At 35.2% G+C, this 24,932-nt stretch overlaps 3 protein-coding genes across 5 annotated transcripts; 1 reads left to right on the plus strand and 2 right to left on the minus strand.

Annotated features, from left to right (window-relative positions):
• Positions 1-1,276: 1,276 nt before the first annotated feature.
• Positions 1,277-4,334, minus strand: LOC131631471 (uncharacterized). The gene is made up of 4 exons (XM_058902266.1): positions 3,063-4,334; positions 2,586-2,785; positions 2,058-2,270; positions 1,277-1,874 (listed from the first exon to the last, which is right to left on the minus strand). Exons 1-4 carry the CDS (start codon positions 4,210-4,212, stop codon positions 1,731-1,733), a joined length of 1,707 nt encoding a protein of 568 aa, XP_058758249.1. The 5' UTR covers positions 4,213-4,334; the 3' UTR covers positions 1,277-1,730.
• A 9,155-nt stretch (positions 4,335-13,489) lies between these two features.
• On the plus strand, positions 13,490-17,585 carry LOC131631476 (translocase of chloroplast 159, chloroplastic). The gene has a single exon (XM_058902270.1). It carries the CDS (start codon positions 13,599-13,601, stop codon positions 16,485-16,487), a length of 2,889 nt encoding a protein of 962 aa, XP_058758253.1. The 5' UTR covers positions 13,490-13,598; the 3' UTR covers positions 16,488-17,585.
• A 150-nt stretch (positions 17,586-17,735) lies between these two features.
• On the minus strand, positions 17,736-24,243 carry LOC131631483 (probable histone-arginine methyltransferase 1.3). 3 transcript variants are annotated; one of them, XM_058902292.1, is made up of 15 exons: positions 23,859-24,243; positions 23,604-23,666; positions 23,312-23,414; positions 22,483-22,626; positions 22,298-22,401; positions 22,109-22,207; positions 21,941-22,010; positions 21,640-21,736; positions 21,071-21,125; positions 20,381-20,464; positions 19,874-19,951; positions 19,305-19,408; positions 19,027-19,199; positions 18,783-18,934; positions 17,736-18,235 (listed from the first exon to the last, which is right to left on the minus strand). In XM_058902292.1, the coding sequence occupies exons 1-15, from the start codon at positions 24,036-24,038 to the stop codon at positions 18,233-18,235; spliced, it is 1,509 nt and encodes a 502-aa protein (XP_058758275.1). In that variant the 5' UTR covers positions 24,039-24,243; the 3' UTR covers positions 17,736-18,232. The 3 variants fall into 3 exon arrangements, with proteins under 3 accessions (XP_058758275.1, XP_058758263.1, XP_058758268.1); XM_058902280.1 differs by having other exon boundaries at positions 17,736-18,217; positions 23,859-24,242; XM_058902285.1 differs by having other exon boundaries at positions 17,736-18,217; positions 22,483-22,623; positions 23,859-24,241.
• Positions 24,244-24,932: the final 689 nt, after the last annotated feature.

Consider the following 24,932-nt stretch of genomic DNA (forward strand, 5'->3'; position numbering starts at 1 on the left):
ACTACTGAAGCAAACACTACTTCATAGTAACTTGTTTTGAGATTCGCCAAATAGAAACGAAGAGATTTTCCAAAATGTAAAAAAAGATAATTAGGCTTCAAGGAATAATATATTATCGTATTATTCCTCCATGATCCAAAAACCCTTCGTACAACAAATACGCATTATGTGATTCGTCATGTTTGTTGGCATCCTCATGAAGGTTTTATTACATGAAAGTTTTATTAAAGTCAATGTGGATGGCCTTCTTCTATTATTCCTCCATGATCCAAAAGCTCTTCATACAACAAATACGCATTATGTGATTCGTCATGTTTGTTGGCATCCTCCTGAAGGTTTTATTACATGAAGGTTTTATTAAAATCAATGTGGATGGTCCTTCTTCTATTGTTCCTCCATGATCCAAAAACCCTTCATACAACAAATACGCATTATGTGATTCATAATGTTTGTTGGCATCCTCGTGAAGGTTTTATTAAAGTCAATGTGGATGGTCCTTCTGATAACCCTGGACATGCCAATTTTGGTGGCCTTTTGAGAAATACTAGAGATAATTGGATTCATGATTTTTCCGGATAATTGGATTTATGGTTTTTCCAAATATTGCAGCATATCTTTTGACGAAATTGTCAACTATTTCAAGTGGATTTATGGTTTTTCCAAATATTGCAGCATATCTTTTGACGAAATTGTCAACTATTTCAAGAGGTCTAAATTGACTTGTGATCATGGATATAGATATATCAACTAACTCTTATCTCAGGTAGCTTTGGATTTGATTGCTGACACTAAGCATAATGACTTTCACGAATGTCCTGATTGGTTTGAAGATGTGAATCACTCCTCCTCAATTGGGATATTATCTTGCTTGGAGATACCTTTGAGGTGTATAGGCAGCACGAATAGCTTAGTCCTTCCTTCTTGGTTTTATTTTTCTCTTGATAAAAAAAATCAATTTGAACTTTTTAAAAGTTCCTTTCAAACCTCATGCTTTAGAAAGCTTATTATAATGCAACTTATTTTCACTTTGATGTCCCATGCCCTTGTTTGCATATTGGGGCCTGGAGGTTGTAGATAAAAGCTATAATACTATGAAAAACTGTTGTCTCCAAACAATTTGTAAAACAAGTGGGCGTCAACCTTGCAAATTTTGTAGCTGCATTTGTGAAGATAGATAGGAAGCTTCCGCAAGAATCCAGATATAGAAATTTGTGCTAAATTTGTGCTATCCAGGTCGTTTTACACAAGTGCGTTGGCTACAGAAATTTGTGCTAAATTCTGAAAAAGAAATCTTTTTGCATTATTGCAATTTGAACTGACTTTCAAAATTTCCATTGCATAGAGTGCAAAAAATTGTGAATTTCCCCCACATATCACCTACTCCAAATAATCCTCTAGAACTTCTATTAAGATCATGTCTATACCTAATGACTCCGGCGTGGACATGTCTCTTGGAAAGACATGTTGCAACTTACATGGAACATGTAACTTTTAAAACAAGGAAAAACTTACAAAGAGAAACCTACCACCAAAGTTCAGTCAATAGTAGTAGTGACAAGCACTCTTCACCTCTGCTCAGCAATTCCGTTCCATCAACTCCAACCTTCAATTTTGATGGAAGTCATGCACTGTATTTTCATTGTCCAATAACTGTGGTTGGATGGCGGTTTATTCACTATGGACATTCTTTCTGGAAATTGATAAATTTTCATTCATCTCGATGTCACCAATTATGGTACATTTTGATCTTGTTCTACTATTGAGCATAATGCTATCTCAACATCAGTAAGTAGTTGCCCAGCATAGAGTTGAAGCTGCCTCTTTTTCACAACTACTACTTTCTCACCTTGTGATATTATTTCTTCATTCAGTTCCTACAAAACAACGTTTCCCCCTTTAAACACAAAATTATACACACAACAGCTAACTAAAAAATATCTAAACAAAATTATCAATTTCAATTAACATGTGCAAGGCTCAATAAGAACAGTGAGACATTTTAGTTGATACGTCAGTGCATAGATGTTTTTATTTGATGTGCAAACTTTTATTCTTACTTGTATTGACATGGGAACTACATTGGCACTAAAATTGTCGTCCAAATCTTCAAAATAGGATTCCAGTATAAAACAGAAGTTGTTAGCATCAGTTTGATCCTCGAAAGCAACAGTATAGGAATCATTACCCTGCTCCCATTGCTTAGAGGTATAGTTTAAGCTATAGAGACCTTTGGGACCTTCTGCGTTGGAGCCTCTTTTCATGAAAATTACCTTCACAAAGAGATGTGACTCATGGTCAGATGCAAATGGATATACATAGAGACACAGGATTAATTAACCAAACATATGTCTATCTCCCATGAATTCAATGCAACCAGAAGAATTCGCGAGTGTATTTCAAGAAAAGGTCCAACAAACCTAAGCTATTTGACTTTGTTGAACTTATATACTTGATACAACTAGAAAATTTCAGAGGGTCACACAGCTTTAAGACAGGATAAACAATGGTGTAGTATTATTGGTTAGTAAGTCACTTTATGGTTGTGCTACTGAAAAATAAGTAAGCAAAAATTCACTTGCACATACTAGAACATAACGAAGGTTCAGCCACCACATATCAGTCCTAGTGTTTGCTTGTTTGGGGGCTGAATTTTTTATAGCAAATCCACGTCCTGAACTGCCATTTATACGGTGCCCATTATCCTTTTCAGAACCCTGGGAGTTCTGTGTCCTCAAGTCTCTTACTTCAGTGGAAGACATCTCAACATTATTCTTTGGGAAACCACCTAAACATGTAAAAAAAAAAAAAAAAAACTCAAATTGTGCTAAATTTCTTCCAAGCAATCCTATATTCATGGATTACTTCTTATGCGAAATCCACTAAATTTCATTGCTCTTCTTATTTCAATTGAAAGTTGAAACTCCAAATGTAAATAAATTTTTACTACTCTAACTTCGATATATAACCAAATTTGAACAATGGTGCAAAAAGAAACAACATTTATATGCGTAAATAACAATAAAGATGAAAAGGCATTTAGAAATTATGCTAGAACATATTACCATTGTCTATACTCTCTGCCTTAAATCCATCTTTTGTTTTCATATTTGGTGTTTCCATCTTTTCTTCCACATTCTTTCCATCATTTACAATTTCCCCGGACTTGTCTTCATCAGATTTTCCTCTTTCTTCCAATGGAACACCGGAAGCATTTTCATGTGACACATCTCGTTGATTCAGTTGCTTATCTCCATTTAATTTTTCGGCATGATCAACGGTCTGTCTCCGATTTCCATCATCTCGAGGTTTTACACTCGATACTCTACGATCTTGCGTCCCTGAAAAGCCCTTGGGAGTTTTCACATCCTTAGTAGAAGGGCTTTTAAATTTAAACTTTTTCTTAAAGACAACCCCCTCTTTCACCTTATTCACATTCCTACCACCACCCTTAGCAGAATTTCCACTACCATTCAATCCCAGTGCCGATAAACTATCCTTGTTACTATTTATCTTACTCTTCAGCTTCAGTAACCGTTCAATAACCTCTTTCTCAATACCAAGTTTCCCACTTGAAGCACCACTTTCATCATCAATTTCAGAATCCCCATCCCCATCCTCATCCTCTTCCTCTTTCCCTTTCCCTTTTTTCTCTAACTCAATTCTCCGAGCTTCTCTCGCCATTAACCTAATTTCCTCTATCTTCTTTTCCACATTTTGATCCTCCACAATATTCCCATTCCTCTTTTCCTTTTCACTTACCTCAAAATCATTCAATTTAGAACGCTGATTTTCCAATTTCCAAAAGTAAATAACCGTTTGAAACATAAAAGCCCCAATCAAATACATACCACCGTACTTGAAGATATCCTTACCAGATACATTGGCAAAAACACCATTGTCTTTGGCTGAATCCACAGACACGCGTAATTCTTCCGATTCAACAGTCTCTTCAACAGCGGCGGTGACATCTTTGTCGTGAAATTCGTCGGCAGGAACATCAACAGTGAGTTCGTGTTCTTGAGTAGGAGATAGAATGGGTTGGGGTGTCGGTGGTTGTGGAAGGGGGGAAGGGATTGGTAGAGAAGGTTTGGTTAGGATTTTGAGAATTTTAGGTCGCAGATAGTTTTTCCTTTTTGAAGAGACTATAATGATAGAGTTTCGTCTCGTAGCGGAATGAGCGTGGAAGGTGGAGAAGCAAGGTGCACTCGCCATTGATGCAGAGAAGAGAAGAAACGGGTTCTGTTCAGGTTATATTATTTGCGGGCCGAATCAGTTGTTGTGGCCCGATTTAGTTACGGAGCTTGAATTTGGTAGTTAGTAGTTACAGACTTACAGTATGTTGGAATGTGTTATGTGGTCATAAAAATCAATTTTCATGATCAAGAAATCGATTAATGGGAATTATTTTATTTATTTGATTTAAAAAATATGATTGTTAAAAAAAAATGATAATGAGTAGGGTTGTTCAAAAGAATCGCCGAACCGAACCGAACTGAATTAAATTGGAGTTAAATTAACTGAACCATTATTAATGGTTAGTGAACCGAACTTATATTTTATTAATGGTTCTAGAATCAAACGATAGCAATTAACCACTTTAAATTTAATTCTGAACCGAACTATTAAAACTTTAGTTTCAAAATTCTAACATCTAATAACTTCAAACATCAAAGCTTCTGAACTATACTTTTATAATAACTTTTTTTCCTTTGTCACTTATGTATTAGTTGTTGACTTTGTCCAATGAAGATTAATAACTTGATTAAGGGCTTATAAAGTAAGTGTTTCTCATATTATTCCTTATGTATAAGTTATGAATAAGTTTTCTTCATAAGCTATTATAGAGAGCTTATGGAAATGAGTTGAAAATAGCTTATCAAAATGTTAGTGGCTTCTTCACAAGCTCGTGAAATATTCTCATTAGTGCTTATGACAATAAATAAGTTCAAATATACCAATCTGTTATCTAAACAGATCCTTATGAAATAACTGAGTTGATCTTATAGTCTTTATGCATGTTAATTTTGGTAGAATCAGCAATGATTATGCTCTCATGTTATCTTGGTAATAATGTCTGTTAATGTGTTCTTTATTTCTATTTTTAGTGTTAAATACATTTATCTTATTTTTTATATAATAGTCAATTTATTTTATTTTTTCTATAAAAATGGCTTATACAAACTTATTCATAAGTGCTAATTTTTATAAGCACTTGTGCTATAAGCTGTTTATCCAAACAACCCTAAATATTGTAAAAATTGACTAATTTATAATTTTTTTAATGAGTTTTGCAATTTTGAATTAATTTGGATTTTGATTATGAATGTAGATTAAAAAAAATTTAAGTTAAAAATTATGTATAATAGTATATTTAAAAAGTTTATAAAAAAATGTTAAAAATAAATTTAAATAGATTTTTTATTAAAAAAAATTCAAAACTAAGTATAACGGTTAGGTTCTTTAGTAAATGGTTCGGTTTGGAAAAGTTGTCTTCTAATGGTTTGGTACGGTTCGGAATTCCGAACCTTTGTGCCAAACCAAAACTTTTGGTTCAGTTCGGTTCTAAAAAAATTGAAACGGTTCAATACGGTTCGATTCTGTTTTGTGAAAGAACCGAACCATGAACAGCCCTAACAATGAGGACAATTCCTTGTTGTGTAGCGTTGTCTGTTTGTGGTGTTCGGGATATTTGAGTGTGTTTAGAGTTATTTCATGTAGGTTTATGAAAGATTCTGTGTATAATTTTTATGGGAAATATTGGAGATCCCTTTCAGTATTAAGGTTGAGGTGTTTATAAGGCTTGGGCGTAGGCTAGAGTTAGAGAGTGGTTTTCCCCGGCCCATGACCATAAAATATGGCATATGGGAGATTATTCTTCCTAGAATCTAGGGAAGACAATTATCCCTCCTTGACTGATTTTTGCCCAGTCGCTGCTTGGACACGTCATCTTCCATGTTTCTCAAGCACATGGATAATGGGAGTAAGTTAGGGAGGCTCAAGCCTAATCATGTGATCTCTCACCCAAGTTAGGTCGGCCTCGAGTTCCACATTGGGCGATTTGTTACGACGTATTGGGCGAAGTGATTTAATCCAAGTGTTTAATGAGTCTTTAGGCATCCACAATATGTGCCGCTTAGGACGGATATCTGGTTTAATGCCCGAGGCGATTTATTTTCAGACTAAATCCACATAGTCGGTCCTTCGAGCGAGGCTTAGATAGGTTAAGCCCTTCTTTGTAACTCATGAGTCTCCTTTTTCATACAACTTTGTTGTTATGTTGCCAAAGGTCTACTTGCAACGTCGTCCGTTGGGGTCTTTTTAATGAAAATACTCATGCGTTATGCAGCATATTTATTAATTTTCTATTATTCCTTGAGTTGGTAACGACTTTGCGGGGGGGACTTATCCTCTAGAGACGATGATAGTTTTAGTCCTTCATGTTTCACGCTGATATGAATCAATGTGTTTCTCTCTCAAAATAACTCAAAATCATAACCAGTTATTGTCAAGGGACTCTCTGTCTAGTTTAAGGAAAAGCGGTGGGCATCATCTTCCATGATGGTGGCCTTACAATCTCTATCACGCCCCTCACTCTTACAAACCTATATTTCTAATCTTTGTAATGGTTTGAGTAAGGAGTGAATAAGATTGTTCGTGACATGGTGCCTATGTTCACCCAACCAATTTTGGGCCCTGCCTTAGTACCGTAGAACGAAAAGAAGGTCCCAATGATAAGTTAACCTTTAAGCATTGGCAGATGATTTCTGGCGCCCTTATAAAGGCCCAATCATTCCACAATATCTATGAGGGGATGACTTTGATGGTTGCAAAAACCTCAGATTCAAAGTGGGTGAAGGGTATGAGCACCCCTAAGTCATGAACGGCTGGTAGGTACATGTAAAAAAAAAGGTGTGGGGGAATTTGTTGGGGCGACCATGTTAGACCGCTCACTTTGGAGCAAGACTCTAGAATGGCATATGTAGTGTGTCTCGAAGTCTCATCCACTCATGAGCGCTTTGTTGAATTTGATAAATTTGTATTTCCTAAAAAAGAACATGAAGAAATAAAATCATTATCGCTACTAGAGTCGGAGGTTCCCTCAGAACTCCCAAACATTCCTAATTTGAGGAGCCAATAGTCAATCATTCAACCAACTCGTTTCACATTGTTCATGTAATGTTCATATAATTTCACGAGTTACCTAATTTGGAAGGCTTAATCGCATTACTTCTCTCGTCTAACTTCCTAATAGTCATCATTTGAAGAAAAAATAAGGTTAAAGAAAGAGAGGAAACGAGTATACCTATTTTTGAAGAAAATAGAAGTTGGAAAAATATTAAATGCAATTTGACATGTTAGAAGCAAAGACTTTGGAATAGCATGCGTGCTATTGAGTTAAGGGCTTCCTATTATAAAGGTAGAAAACCTAAATCATGAAGGTTATGATTGCCTTCTGCTAGATACACACCAACGATTACATAATATATTGTCGCATGCCTCGTGTCTTTACATGTGTTGGCGAACCAAAGGTCTTCTATAAAATTGGCTTGTTGAGGCAAATGCATCGTTAGGAGCATGTTGCCATGAATGATGTTTGGGGGACTCACCCTAGGTGATGCATGATGGACTCTCTCAATGCTTTTCTTGAGGGACCCTCCCTATGTGATGTTTGACGGACTCACCCGATACTTCACTGGAGAAAATTTGCAGAACTTCATAATGGTGACATGCCAGAATTAAATCGCTTCGTCTTTTCCTAGGCCTCGTGCCTAAGAATTTGTGGGCTGAAATAATTTATTTGTGACTGAATAAGGAATGACCCGTGACAAAGTACACTTTTGGTAAATCCCAACTATGGGCATAAATTGGGCTAGTCACCATAAGCGGGTTTAGGTGCTTGAATGCGTGTGGTTGTCTGAATGGAAGTGGCTAGTCATAGAATAGGATTTGAGTCTCCCATCCATAATCTACCTTATGTTAATCGGTATGTATATTTTTAAAATAAAATGGGCATTTTAATAACATGTTAAGAATAAGATAAATTGTTAGGACATGTAATTCTTAGTATAAGTCACATATGGTTTATTGGTATTTGTTTATGAATTAATCCATTATAAATAAATTCAATTCGTTGTATGAATTGATTGACATGTTATCGAGGGAATGGTGTCATGATATAATTGGGGTAGAAAACCAAAGAGATTTGGAGAAAATATTAGTAAGAATGTCGTACGTGAAAGGTGAAGTGACGCTGAGGAGTTCTGATTGTTTTACTAATACCCTTTTACTAGACTCTTAAGTTCTTTGGGCGAGGGGTAACTCATATGTTTGCATCAATCAAAAGTAGTAGGATTCATGAGTTAGAGTAGATAGTTGTTTAGGTTGTATAAGTGATAGTTTTGCATAATGTACTAATTATGAACATGCGCTTATTTTTGTGAATTTTTTGATGGTACAAGTTATTGTATATTTAAGAGAATTGCGCATTTATTAACGCGATTTACTTCATTATTTTTATATCTTTGAAAACAATTACTTACTTTGTATGTTATCCTCTATATACTTGCATTTTTTTACGCCAGTAGATGAGTAAATGGGAGCACTTGAAAAGTCGATCAAAGTTGAAAAATGAGTGATATGTAGCCTATCTGGCTAGAATCGGATGGCGGAGACGGTCCTTGTGGTTCGATTCTATTTTGGGAAGTTCTTGAGTATCAAGCTTGTTTGTTTCATTTTGTAGATTCATTCATTAATGGGTCGTGTTTTGGATCTGTTATGGATCTCTTAGATTTCATAAATTACAAATAACACCTCTAACATTCTTTCTAAAAAAACTTCAGAATGTAGTTCGAAAGACAAAGGGAACAATTGTCATTATAGAAGCGAGAAATTCCTTGAAGATCTTGGATTTTGGAAAAACTTTGGAGGTATCTAAGGGGATTGTGAAACAATTCTAAACTGCTTGAGTTCTTTAAGTTGTTATAACCATTATTTTAGTCATGTGATTCAAATCACACTTAATCATGGTTTGAATAATGTTTCCAGCACCGATCCCAAAATCAAATAATTTGTTCATTATTCGAATCAAGACAATGCACAATATAGATCATGTTTCTCGATATGAAATTTTAATTTCACAATCTTGCTTATGATTCAAATCAAACATTCTCATTATTCGAATCATGTTTTCCAAACCAACTTTTAAGAAATGAAAAACTTCATGAATAGAATCATGTTTGCCAGACATTCTTGATTCGAGTCACAAACTTCATGATTCAAATCAACATGTGTCGACTTTTGTCAAATGTCTATTTTATGCGTGAAAAATAACCATTTTTAGGAGATTTTCAAGAGAACTTATTGTGAGGGACTCAATTTCTAAAAGATTAATCATAAGGACAAGCAACAAAACTCCCTAAAGAGACAGGGATACCCTAACAATAATTTCATCAAAGACTTCAAATGAGCTTGTGCTTTTACTCTGGTGTGCGACTTTCCATGAGGGTCCACTTATTCCCCAGTCTTGAATGATAGTTTTTTAGGCTGGGCCTTTCTTATTGGGCTTGACTAGTTAGACACTTAGGTTGCTTGGTTGACCGGAAACAACTATTATTACTAATGATGTTTTTTTTGCTAGTATTCTAATGGCTAAAAGATGTCGCGCATTTGAATCTTTTCCCTTACAGTTGAATGTCCCTTCATCATTACTAATAATTTCTCTAACCTTAATTTAGGAAGGAATTAAAAACAAGATTTTAGATGAGAAAGATAACCAAATGGATATTGGTGATTAAATTTGAATTAATTTTTTGTTTGATAATTGGTTATAAAATGCTTTTTCTATCGATTCTAGTCTGATCATCAATGCTAAGGTAAGATATTTCATACTCAATAATCAATGGTACATTCCTGCTTTTCTATTATGCTCATCATCCCTAATTTTTGTAACTTGGTCTGCAAAATGATATTAACAAGCTTTGGATTAATAGTATAGATGACACATAATTTTAAAGAAGCCTATAAATTTTAAAGGCATCTTAGTCAGATATTTCCTTGACCAAAATGGTTTGGCACAAAAATATTTCAATGTCTATTATATTAGTATTTAGATACTAATTCATAATAAGTTACCTATCAATGAGAACTTTTGTTTTAGGATCTTGCATTGTTTGCAAATGTGATTTTTGTTGAACTAGCCTTTAATCATCTTTAAATATTTTTTGATGTGCCCTTTTACTCGACAACTTTAGATGTGGTTGTAGAATATCATTGATATCCCTATTATCTCTAGTTTGGGAGTCTGAAAATCTTGGTATGACCAGTGTAAACTTGTTATCCATAGTGCCATTATTAATATATTTAATAGTATTTAATTTTGCAGGAACAATTCCAAAGCAATAAAATAAATTTAAGATATTTAAGATATTTTATTAATTTTATTATATCTTACGCATCCCTCATTTGAGATTATACAAATATTTTTGTTATTTCTAACATGAAAAAATTTGTGATTCTTCCAACTTTTGATGTGAAGATTAATTCTTCTAAGACTCCTAAAATTAAAGAGAATTTGTAGTAACCTATTATAATATCTTAAATAAAATACAACTCAGATGGAGCAGCTAATGGAGTCTTGTCATTTAGCCCCTGGAGTTGTTTTCAGAGACTATCAAGCTAACTTTTTAGGCTTATATGCTTCCGATATTGAAATTTCCTTTTATCTTAATATTGAGTTAATGGAAGTTATTATATCTATTGAAGTTGTGTTTGATAAATGTTGGCACCATCTCACAACTTGTTACCTTTTCTTTAAAGCAATCTCACGTTATTCGTTAGAATTTTCATAACATATGGATAAATTCCATGTTTCTTCTTTCTCAATTGTATTTTTAAGTTATAGATTTTTAGAGGGGAACTAGCGGCGAAGGCAAGGAGGCTAACAAGGAAAAGAATTTGTACATCGCCGCCATCACTAGAGGCACGCATTGAACAAATCTTCCTTCCAAGGGGACTAGGAAAATTAATATCGCTGAGATGATGGCAATCCACAGAAAGGATGCAAGCACATCGGGGAAGGTCCTTGATCGACCATTCTTGGGATTTTAGGACTCATAGAAGATCAAAGGTCTCCCCAACGAAACCTTTCCTCCGATAATCACCGCGACGGACGAACCATTTGACGTCTCTTGAATTCTAATTAATGGTGGTAGCTCTTTCTACCTCATTTACTCGGTGTTGTTGGAAAAGATTGGCCTAAAAAAAGGCAACCTATGGTCATATGAGGACTCCAACCTTCAGGCGTTCAATAGAACAACCACCCGTCATTGGGGATATATGGAGTTGATGGTCTCTGTAGGCGATGGGAAAGACATCCTCACGAGAAATTCATAATTCCTTATCGCCCCTTACAGTAGCGTCTACAAATGCATATTGGGAAGACCTTTTGCAGCCAGGTTAGACGGTGTCGCCTCACATGTGCATCTGAAGCTGAAGTGTCACTATCTCCAAGGAGAACCTATCATCCTTAATGCCGACCTCGAGGGAAAAAAAGAATATATCATGCCCTTAAGAAGGATCAAGGAAAAGCATGGCCATGGAGTTAATGTAACTTCTCTAGAAAAATTTGCAGGATGGGCATCTGTCCCCTAAAAAGTGGCTAGACCGCCCATGGAAAATGAGGAGAATAAGTGGCGGCTAGCCGACCTGATTATGTTTTCCATCTTTCATATTCATGTTAACTGTTGTGATCATATCACTATCTTCTTTATGTACATAAATATCTTACAATGATAAATGAAATATGATGTTTTTTGAAGCATTCGTTTCTTTGTGATTGTGCATAGTAACTACAAATTCAGGGTACGACCGACACGCTTAAGGCCCAGGACACATAAAGTTTGGTGAGCTTCCTTAGACATTTTGCACGTCTAGCTACAATAATTAATTCTCCATATCACAGAGCATGTGCAACGGAAGTCAGATATGCTATATGTAATGCTTACCACGTCTGACTAAAGCAATCAAATCTCCACCGAAGAAAGAGGCATTGCTTGAGACGCTTTGCACGTACGATTACATCAATCAATTCCTCACAAGAAATAACAGTCCACCCCCACTGGAAGCTAACCACTCTAGAGACCAAGGTGGATTGGTCACACGTCTATCTTCCACTGAGTTTGCATCTAGTAGAGAGAAGGGGCAACCGACCTTTGGTCAGAAACATCTCTAGTGACGTCCAATTAACTTCAAGGGAAACCCTCGTAAGTTCACCAAAGATTCATAATTCTGTCATGATCCTACAAATACACCTCAAACAGGTAAAAAAATATGGAATAAAATATTTCATTCAAAATATGAATGTATCTACACACATATGACAAATCTACTTCCGTAGAGAAACAACCTTTCGATCTATCACTATAAAATTTGGTCGAATTTGTTCCTTGGAGATAGTCAGAGGGAGGCGAAAGTGCTCTACTTGTTGCAAAGCATGCTCAAATGACTACGAAACTAACTCAAGAGTAGCACTCGTATAGTCGGCCAACTGTTGAGTCAACAAAGCGCTCTAAGGGTGCAAATACTTTAATTCCCCATGAGCAAAGGATAAACTGCTCCGAATAAAAGTTAGAGCATGTTTCTTCTTCGCTAAAGTCTTCACCATATGAGTCATTTGGTCGGAGAGGAAATTAGCAAGATTCAGGGGTTGCAAAGCATTCCCTAACCCGACAAGAGAGGTAGAAGTTGTCTCTATTTCACACATGTAATTATCCCGCTGAAGCTTCAAGATTTGAATGTTTTCCTCTAGTCGTTGCTTCTCAGCACGATGTTGGTCAAACCAAAGAGCTTCCCACCGACCAACTCCAACTAGAGCCAAGGCGGCAGAAGCACACTGGATATACCAGGCCAAAGTTTCCAATTCTTCCTCCAGAGTAGGCCCGAAAGATTAGCTAAGTAAGAGCAATCTTCTCAACACATGAGAATTATCATCTTGGCGATCACAAATGATCTAAACTGCAAATGCATCCAGCGACCCTCCGCAATTCAATCCTAACAAATAGAGAGTTCGTTATTTTCCTCCTTTTATATATATATATATATATATATATATATATATATATATATATATATATATATATATATATATATATATATATATATATATATATATATATATATATATATATATATATATATATATATATATATAAAAGACGTCAAATTAAAGTAACAAGTTTCAAATTCAATTTCACTTCACTCTTCTTCCCCACGTCTAATTTGAGCGTTAAAGTGTTAACTTTATAAGTCCCTCAACTCTATCACATTTGTAGTACTAATCGTCCGTTACCAAGGCTTTATTTGGTTCACGAACGGAACAACATTATTTGTGAGGAAAAAAAGGTAAAATTGATATTTATTAAATTAGTCGGGGTGCAAGGGTTGAAGGAATAGGTGAAAAGTTAATATTTAAAAAAATCGATTCATAGGTATCAAAGGGCCCAAATTCAAATTCAAATCCAAAAATCCCTTCGATTTGACGGTTAGCCACTTTCTAAGAGTAGCTACTGGCTATCTCTAACAAACAAACCAATCCTCCATTCATGGCGTCAAATTCGAAGGGATTCGTCTCCGCCTCTCCGATTTTGACCGCCGGCGGGTTCCCCCAACCGATGAATCTGTCAAGTTCCGTTCCTATCCGAGCTCCTCTCACCCTCGACGATTCTGATTCTGAATTTGAACTTTCAAGTGACGCCACTCTTTCCGAAACCGCCTCGCATTCTGACCTAGAAGCTGAATCACATCACGCTTCTCAAGAAGAAGATGAAGACGAAGAGTGTTTTGAACTCGACGAAGAACTTTCCCCTCTCGTGCAAGTACCTTTGCGTGTTACTCCTATCGCTCATGTGTCTACTTACGACGACGAAGAGGAAGATGATGCTGAAGAAGAAGAAGAAGACGAAGAAGATGATGGTAGTGAAATGTTGAGTGCTGAGAGAGTGGCGGAGAATCCTGTTCGTGCTTTTCCGAAAGATACTGAGAATGACATTCCATATGGACAAGGTCTTCGAATCAGAGTAGCTTCTGAAGGATACTCTACTGCTAGTTCAATTGATTCTGATGCCATGTCGCAGTGTTCGCGAGAGAATTCGGATGATGAGCAATTTGAGAAGGTAAGTGTTGCCTTAAATGAATTTGAAAATGATGATATGAAACTTTATGGTTTAGATAGGAATGATGAAATTAGGGTTGAGTTTATTGAGACTGATGATGTAATGCAAAGGAAGTTGGAAGTGGTTAACAACACGGAGACCTCTGATATGGTGGTGGAAGAAACTTCCAATGCAGGTAGCTTATTAGAGTCCAATGCCGAGGGTTATATTGACAGTGTGATGCCGGAGCAGAATATAAGCGTCGACTGTTTAGGAGAACGGAATCCTCGAACATGTGAATCTTTATCGGATGCCTTTGCTGAGAATTTTGAAAATAGTTTAGAACATTGCGAAGAAAATATTGAATATAGTATAGCTGAAAGTGAGAAACTGGTAAGCATAACTGAAACTGAGAAACTGGATAGCATGATGCTGGAGAAGAATACAAGTGTTGCCTATTTAGAAGTACAGAATCCACAAACTGGTGAATCTCTGGGAGATGCCTTGGCTGAGAATTTTGAAAATAGTTTAGAACATTGCCGAGAAAATGTTGAATATAGTACTACAGCAACTGAAAACATCTCAGCTAATGGAAGTCCTGGTGTTGTTGCTGCTTCTTATCAAGAGAGTGAAAGTGAGAAACTGGGAAGTATAGCTGAATCTGTAGTTGACTCAAAAGCTATACCGGATGATTCTTCTGTTGGTTTTGAAACCAATGGTGATGTTTTTGATGGTAATAAAATTCAAGATGTTGACTATTATGAAATTTCTGATCGTGCACTCCTTCAAGAGTGTACATATTTGGAAAAGGGTCTGTCTGAAACTGTTTTGGGTGTTCTGGACGAAGATGTGATGTTTTATGATTACCATTCACATGAAAATGAGGAAACATTTTACGTGAGTGACACTGTAAATAATGAGGCTACTGTGGAGCTAAACATTGACAGTCAAGAATCAAAAAGAGGTGGTTCTGCTTTGGATGATGATGATGATGTGGAAGAGTTGATGTCAGCTCGCTTTGAGCAGTTAAGGGAGCAAATTTCAGCTCTGTCGATTCTTTTGGGTTCAATAGGATCCAGAAAGAACTCTCGTGAAGAAGAGACAGTCATGAGTCCACATGCAAGAATGAACTTACCAAAGGATGATGCGAGAAGTCAATTAATTTATTTTGATAATGGTTGCGAGTTAGATTGCAACTCAGTTACAGACACTTATAGCGATCAATCTAGTGTCCATTTCCTCCAAAATCGAGCTAGTTTCAGTTCCTTACTAAGTGGTGATGCTCAAGCTGGGTTCCAATTCCAACACGACATAAGTGAAAACGAAAAGGGAAAGATACACGAGATACATACCATAAGTGTGAAATTCTTGAGGCTTGTCCAGCGAATAAACTTCTCTCTTGAAGATTCCTTGGTTTCAAAAGTTTTATGCAGGTTGGTTGCAGATATCGGAAGGCGCTCACATCAAGAATTTGTGATTAGGTCAGCAAAAGTATTAGCAAAAAAGCTTGAAGAAGATTTTCAGGATGATTTAGACTTTTCATTGAACATTCTAGTTCTTGGCAAAAGTGGTGTAGGAAAGAGTGCAACCATCAATTCTATTTTTGGCGATAAAGTGGTCATGACAGATGCATTTGAACCTGCCACAACTTCTGTAAGAGAGGTTTCTGGAACTGTAGATAGAGTCAAGATCAGAATCCTTGACACACCTGGTCTCAGGGCCCCTATGAACGAGCAAGCTTTCAACAGAAAGATACTTTCATCGGTAAAGAGGTATATGAAAAAGTTTCCTCTAGATGTCATTCTCTATGTTGATAGAGTAGATATCCAGACTGCAGATCTAGATGATATACCGATATTACGGTCAATCACAAATTCTCTAGGTCCATCAATATGGCAACATGCAATTCTTACTCTCACTCATGCTGCTTCTACTCCTTTGGATGGTCCATCGGGATCCCCTCTGAGCTATGAAGTATTTGTTTCTCAAAAATCCCATCCTGTTCAACAATCAATCATCAAAGTAGTTGGTGATCAATGTCAGCTGAGCCCAAGCTTCATGTGCCCAGTGTCTCTTGTCGAGAACCATCCATTATGTGGAAAATATGTATCGGAGGACAGTTTGCTTCCCAATGGACTTAGATGGAGAAGCCAGCTATTAGCTCTGTGTTTTTCTCAAAAGACCCTATCTCAAGTGTCTTCTGTTTCAATACCTTGTACTCTTCTTGATCAATGGAAGCACTTTTTGTTCCAGGACTATTCTCAGCCTCTGTGCCATCTGAGTTCTTGTTTGTTGCAGTCTCCTACTCATCATCTAAAATTTTCTGCCAATTGGAATTGACTTCGATAATCTTTCAGTGATGAGAAGACGTGAAAAGATTCTGGCACATCAAGAACAATAGTCCTGCAGAGAAGTCCAGAGGATAAGTTTCGATGTTCCTGTTTATTTCAAGTCTAAGCTTTTGGTGATGTCAATTCAAGATAGTAAATGACTGGGGCAATGATCTTCATTGCCGGATTGTCAATACTGCAAAAAAGTTGGTACATTGTAGGTAGCTTTGTTGCTGATTTAAAAACAAAATAGCATTAAATTTTCCCCGGTTTTGTTTGCGTGGACGGGCTTATTCCTTTCACAAGTTGGTTTATAAAATTGCCTGAAGTGCTACTCAACTAACAACGTTAGACTTATCTCTTTTAAACTTCTAACATACCGTTTTCCAATAACCTCGTGCATATTTAAAAGAAAAATACATGATGAATTAGACAAAATTGAAGTCTTTAAAAGCATGGAACATATTCAGACTATTAATGCAACATGCGTTGAATTGACATAGTAAACTTATATGAACCGGAAATGCTTTATATATTGTATAGTAGGGAGGGATCAAACAATCATAAAACTACACGCCTCACAATTCTCTTTCACTCATAATTGATGTTACTTTTGTGCTATATGCAACCTTCTGAATCCTGATAATAATTAGAAGCTAAATTATGGGCACCAAGAACTAGGCTCGTGTATGGTCAACTGAACCATAAAAATCAACTTGTTTCCACTTGAAGTTATATATATCATACCATCAATATGGAAAACTAGTTCACAAAGTTCAAAACTGGTTTTTACCAGTCTACTGCGTATTTTTATCTCTTTTTAAGAAATTATCACGGATTAAAAATGACTAAAACTATTTGGCACTGGCTGAGCTTCTCTCAAATTTAACCTTCCATTTTCGATAGAAATCAGATATCCTCAACTACAAAAACTAATCCCCTCGAGTAGGAAAAGACTCAGTTTCTTTGGCTGTATTTTTCTGTCATTTTCTTGTCTCTTTTCACACAAAACAACTGTTTTTTTGGCACAATCTATTGCAATCTCCCCTGCGTTGATATGTTCACTGAATTTGATTCCTTAAACAATGTCGGCAATGAACATTTTCCTTTTTTTGTTTTCAAGTGGGCACTGGTTTTATATCTTATATAACGAAAAAAATCAGGTAAACTTTTAGCAAAATACTTTTAAAATAGGTGCACCAGATTTTTCACAATGGTGCATGTGCACCGGTTTTTGTTCACACCACCAAGAACACAGTTTTAAAAACCAGAATCAACCAATCAAATAATACTACATTTGAAACTCTGCAGGTTTGCATTTTTGCTGTGGTGTGAGCCGTACAAGTTTACAATAAATATTCTCCTCATCTAATCATACAAATGTAAAAAGTTCCAGATCATGCAATACGTTGAACTCCTAACTTTGCAAGGCATGCGGACCCGATATATTGTTGGCTAAATAAAATAAAGCAAATGAGTACAGGATCTGCAGGATACCAACCCTCACAATGGATAAAACATAATGTTTGGTGAATTTACAGGCTAGGAGGTGTGTCCAAATAAAGACAAGGTCCCCCAACTTGCTGCGGCATGGAAAATTCATGTTACAAACAGAAGCTCATGTTAGGAGTTATTGAGTTAAATCTTCTGCATCAGCGAATCAATCTGAGCACATGAATTAGGCGAAATCTGTTGCATTATTTCTGGTTCTTCCAATTCATGTGATTGGATATTTATATCCTGTCAAAGAAAGTGTCACTAATAACATCAATGCAGTGAAAACTAAAAACACGAGAAAAAAAACGAAAAACTCTACTTTGGAAAGTGGGTTGATTTGCTATTTACACTCTACATTTTATCCAACAGACCAGACCGGATCTGGAGCCTCTCCAATGACTAAAGAGGTTCCACGCAAATACTCACAGTTCAAAAATCATTCACCGCATACGGAAGCATAAACAAGTGGTTGAGATTAGCACAGGACAAACATGACACCAAAAGCAGGAGAGGATCCATTTCCAAACAAGACATGGAAGCAGCTAATCATCAACACTTTTTTAGTGTAAAAAAGTATTATCTAAAAATATGCTGTGTCAGTTTTAGTTAATCATCAACATTTTTTAACTAGTAACAACTATTCCCAATTTCGATTAATTCTGCAAAAATCTACTGGTAGAACTGTAGAAGGGAATGTGTGTACCCCCAAATTTGATCTTCCAAACTTCTCTCATGTTTCAATTTCTCTTGGGAATTTCAATTAACGGTGAGCAGGGAAAAAGGAAAGACAAGATAATAAATTCAATACCTGTGTCTGTACAAGTGGTTGAGATTGCTGATCTTGGGCTAAAGGATAAGCTTGTGCTTGGGACATTCTATAGTAGGGTTCTTTCAAATCAAGCTTGCATGAAGATGTTTGAATAATCCCTCCTTGTTCAGCACCAGGACCCCACATTTTAGCTAATGCAAATTTATATATTTTTTCGTTAATATCATGATGCAATTCATGCAAGTATAGCAATAAAAGAAAAAGAAAAGATACAAATACTAACCAGACAATGTTAAATGTATTGTATAACTCTGTGCATTATGGGCAACCAAATGAAGCCTGCCAGTAATTTCTTGCCCTGCCATGACATAAATTGGCTGCGAGAGAACACAGCGTAACTGGTACCAGTGGGTTGTGGGTGAACCAGGAGCAGTGGTAAGCCACCTTTGCACGGTACTGTAAAGTGTTAACAATTTAAGCAAATCAACAGATAGGAACAATAAGGAAACCTAGATGAATAAAAAACTGGTTAGAATTTTCTACAGTAAGAGGAATGTTTACCTTCCATTGAACAGTACATCAAACCAACATGCCAACCCATGTACTCTGGTGCCCACAGAGGCAATGAATCTCAGAGGAATGTCAATTTCATACAAATCTTCTTCCTACAGAACAAAGAGTTATTTGGTCAAATTCATTGGCAACTTTACTTCAAGCATTGAAAGAATATAATGTTTCATTAGGAATAAATACAATCAAGTCAACAACCAACAGTATGAGAAATTTTCCCAATAGTATACCATTTGTACAAAATAATGATATAACACGAGGAAGAAGAAAAAACATGGCTTTTTAATATAGTTACAACTCAATAATACAATGATCACCACATCCCGTCCCAAAAAATATATAATGATCATATGATCATTAGAAGAGTGTCTTACATAAAAAAAATTACAATAAGGAAATTAGTTGTATTAAAATAAAGCTTATAGATGAAAAAATGAACACAATAAAAATTAATCAGTTGGTTTGATAAAAAGTGTAATTTTATTTGTGTCAACTGCCAAAAAGACCTCTGGAACAAAAACAAATAAAACAATGTTAGGAAAAAGAAATTTGATTCTTACCTTCATTTTGGTGAAGTCTAATACATGGAACATCGGGGGAGCTATTAACAATCTTGGATCAAAAGCATCCACCACAGGCTTTTTGGAGTACAAAATAGAACAAAATGTGTTAATTACAAAATTTTAGTAACTAGAGTTCAATTTAACTGCAACATAAAACACTATCAATTTATGATTACCAACTAAAAGTAGAGTGCATTTCTATGTCAACATCATTACTTCTATTTTTGAATGACAAATGATAATAATTAGTGGTTGATAATTACATATCAATACCATTGACATCTGAATAGATAATTGAATACTTAATGTCTTACAAATGGATGATAAATTTAAATTTGATACATGTACAATAGAATAAAAAACTATATCACATTTAATCTTTTCTCAGTTGAAGGAGAAATCCACACGCACGCACACAAACAATCATCTCAGCAATTTCCAAACGAAGTCTATGAACAATATATAACCTTCAATAAATTTCTGAAAAACAAGCTAGTCTATTACCTGGGAAAAATATCCTTGAAATGCAGTCCCATGTAAGGGTGTCAAATCAACACCATAATAGTTTTGCTGCTGCCAGAACAGGGCCTAGACAATAATAATTGGTTTAAAATAGAGAGAAAAAATAGTATATCATGGAGAAAAGAATATTCAAAAAAGCAGCAAGATCAATAGATCTGTAGAGGAATGCTATCCATGATGCAATTCTAAAACATGAACTATGAAATCAACATTTTACGAAGTAGTAAAACGTTTTGGTACTCCGATTAACAGCCATTCAGGGGAAGAAAGTTACAGTTTAGTATCATAATATCATTGAAATTCATTAGAAAAGACAATTGAACCAAATCTCAGCAGGAGGTGATTTAGGTTGGCTTCTTTACGATCCTTAATCTATGATAAATATAAGTTCTTTTTCATTTTAAACAGCGACAACTCAGGGCAGAAAAACAATCATTTTAATTTTAAAGACGTATGAGAAGTAGTATTAGTATTAGATAATGAAAGACATACAAATGCGGTGTCTCCGAAATCATTTTAAAGATGTATGAGACGAAGTATCAGATAATGCAAGAAATACAACTGCTGTGTCTCTTTATACATATAGGCATACAATTATGCACCACATCAGCATTTTCAACAAACAAAAATTCATCACTAACACACACATATACAGGCGGCCATGTTACACACCTTGTTAGCAATTTCAATGAACAAATATTCATCGGTGAAAGGTGCCATGTGAATCCTGCACAGGCAAAAATTTCAAGGTTAGTAAAAGACAATAATTAGATGATTACAAACATTGCAGAGGAAAACAGCATAGTTCCAAGGGCCTGGTTGTTTCTACATTTTTTATAAAGAAACCATCAAATGTCTTTCAGACAAAAAATAAAGACAGCAAAAAGTATATATTAGTGATTTCTGAGGAGCACCAATAATTTATTTTTAATGGAAATATAAACCACTAAAGAAAATGACAGCCTCCAACACATGTTAATTTTGAATATTAGGCACAAGACACATAAATGACAACGTCAAACACATGTTAATTTTGGATATTATTGCAAAAAAATTGTTTAATTGTCCGAATCATTGGGAGAGAAAAAAATCAAATTTAAATGGAAGTATGTCAATTTGAAAAGGCAGATAGTTATCTGGCAATAAGTTCCCTAGTAGAATAATATTGTCATGATCATATTAGTATTGCCATGCCCACATGCAAGAAGCTCCAATAAAGATAGAAAGGGAGCTAAATTTACCTTCCCACCCCAGGAAACATTTTCCCAGTAGGAGTGAGAAACCTATCTCTGGCAATGACATAAGACTCCAGCATTCTCTCATTAACTAACAAAGTGCCTGCATAACAAAGGAATTTTCCAGCTTATAAAACACTATCATTTCAAAACTTTATGCAGCAACTTAACCTTTAGTTCTATACTACAACACGGCAAAAGAAAAAAAATACTAATTGACATGAGAACATAGATATGTTATAAATTATAAATTGAATATCAGCACTTTTATTCAGAATTATCAAAAGGAATCATAATATGAGCCTACCCATGGGCTCCGAGATGAGAATATCTGCTTTCTCTGGCAACTCAACATCCTCAACTTTACCTTTAATCACCTAAATAAAACAATTAATATGTAAAATAGTTCTCTAAGTAATAAGATATCTACTGAAAAGTGATTATTATAGCAATAAAACTATGAAACAAATCTCACTGTAATTCGTTGAGCCAGTTTTGGGTTTCCTGCTATAAGTTTCCGGGCATATTCTGCCATTTCAGACGCTTCCACAGCATAAACATGCTTTGCACCGGCCTGAGACACCAAGAATTTTCATTTAACTAGAGGCAACGACACTATCATATGTTACAATTAGGTTTGATCAAAATTAAGATGTTGAGCTACCTGGGCAGCAAATAATGACAAAATACCGCTACCAGCACCCACGTCAACTACTACACGGCCGGTAAAATCAGCCCGGTTCTCAATAACCGCAGCGTAATAAGTACCTAAATCATGAATGAATTAGTAAAATAAACATGTAGAATTCAAATAAAAAAGGGGACCACTAGAATACAACAAGGTATAACCTGTCCGCACATAGTCCTGCAACATATTTTGCTGATGAAGAAGTTGTCCATAATAATGAAAATACATTTTTGCAGAAGATGACTCTATCTTTTCATCAAATTTGCTTTTAGAAGTTGTTAAAGTTCCATTTGGTAAGCTCCCTGCTGGAATAAAAAGATCAATATATGACTAAACTAATCTCGTATAAGGAACTTCTGAAAATAAGAAAAATGAACACTGAAATGTATAAAATATGAACATAAACATAAATAAATAAAACATAAGACTATCATGATTATGGTCCCGGTTAAAAAGAAAATTGCAACCATCCAAAAATTTTAGCAGGAGACTCAAGACAACAAACAATTTACTCGCAAACAAGTCTAATGTAACATGAGAAGTACAACAATTAGTAGAAAAAGAAGAAAAATCCTTGAACAATAAAATATCACAAGTTCCTTTTTTTCAAGCAGGTACCTGACATCAAATAACAAAATCCGCCCATAATTAATAGCCTGACAAATTTCTTAGCTTGCCTTATATCATACATCCAATTTGCAATTTGTATTCAGTGCACCAAAGAAGAAAATTTGTTTAACCAACAAACATTAGGAGGATAAAAAATTTTAAGCAATGAGAATATACTAAAAAACTTTGAACATGAGAGGTCATTCTACAGTAAAGGTGTACACCTTTACAAAGTAAGATTCATTTAAGAATAAACATGCTACAAACATGTGGGAGCCGGAGGATAAAGGTTTAAAAAGCAATGAGAATATACTACAGAAAAAATGCAGCACATCAGAAGCTATTCTACGATAAAGTTCACACATTTACAAAGGAGGGCACCTTGAACATTGGCTTTCTTTATCCATTGTTGGACAACAGAATGAAAAGCCTCGCATTCCTCCTCGTTTTTAAACTGGATAGTGACTCCAGTAGAATACGATGCCTGGTCCAAAAACATCACATTTAAAATAAATATGAATGCTCAGTAAACATAAGCATAATCAAAACCTCAAAGAGGATCACCAGCATCATCATCAGGGCAAAATTAAAGAGAAAAACATAAAATGCATAAAATTAACCCTTAGATCTTCGTTAAATATTAAATAGCTAAAAATAAGATTATAGTCCATACCGCTTTACCGACATCAGAGCCTTCCATAATGCAAACGGATTGAACAGGTCCCAATTTGAATATCTGTGAAATTAAACAACAAATGAACCATCTTTAATAGATCCTTACACAAATAATCTTCCCATTCAGTGAATCAAACAAGAAAAACTCAGCATTAGAATTATGAATTCAAAGAAAATTAAAAAAACCTAAAAAACGCAAATTTTTATATCATTCAAAAGCTAAGAAAAAAGAGGAACGTGAAAAAAAAAGAACCTGAGAAGTTCGGAGATCAAAATTGAGAGAAATCTCCTGAGATTGCTGATGAATCTGTAGACCATCGGAGGTGAAACGAGCGATTCCCGGAGAAGCCTCGGAAGCATCGGAAGAGAGTTCCGTAACCGACGAGAGAGTGAACTCTCTGTCCTTCCACGTTTGCCCTAATAAATCCTCCATTTTTCTCAATGTCAAGACCGAGTTATTTGTTCAATTAAAGAGATACAAAAGATTGATTTTATTGATGATGAATCTTGGTCGTCATGAAAATGAAAGTAAAACAAGAAAGTGCGAAGTGTGAGAGAGAGTTATTTAAAACGGAACTAGGGTTTGTAAGATTGAGAGCCGCCCAAAGAGAGATAGAGTGAAAAGCGGGAGATAGTTGAGTTTCACTTCACTCAAGCTATTTTTCTCTTTTTTTATTTGTTTTATTTTATATTATTTATTATTCTTGTTTTTTTTAATAACAATACTATTGATAGTACTTTGTTAGTTCAGTTGTAGTAATAGATATGTAAGTGGAATGTAACTACCAATAGGTGAAAAACAACAAAAACGAGTATTGCACATTACCAGATTTATTCATCAATTTGTTTAAAGGACAATAAGTCGATGATACTGTTATAATTCTAAAAATAGGTCCAAAAATAACAAGGATTAGAAGGGGAAAAAAACCACTCACTCACGATGTAAAATAATTTTACACTGTCAATCAATCACTATCATGTAGTTTATCAAATTATTCTAATTTTTTTAAGTTACTTATGTGATATGGCCGAATAATAAATTCTTATAAGATAAAGTGTTACACTATTCGTACACTATCTTTAATCTCATAAATAAAACTATTGATATTAGATTTTTATTTTTATTTATTTTTAATCATTTGTCCAACGGTAGTACTGTAAATGGACTTGACAGATTTATGGTGTGTTGGGGAGTTATAGATTTTAGACTTAGTTTCAGAAGATTTGATGTTTTTTTAGAATTGAAAGTTATTAATTCATTTCTCAAAATATTTAAATGTGGGTCAAATAATTTTATGAAGAGAATAAAAACATCAAAGCTTGAATT

This window comes from Vicia villosa, linkage group LG1 (genome assembly GCF_029867415.1).
Source record: "Vicia villosa cultivar HV-30 ecotype Madison, WI linkage group LG1, Vvil1.0, whole genome shotgun sequence".
NCBI lineage: Eukaryota > Viridiplantae > Streptophyta > Magnoliopsida > Fabales > Fabaceae > Vicia > Vicia villosa.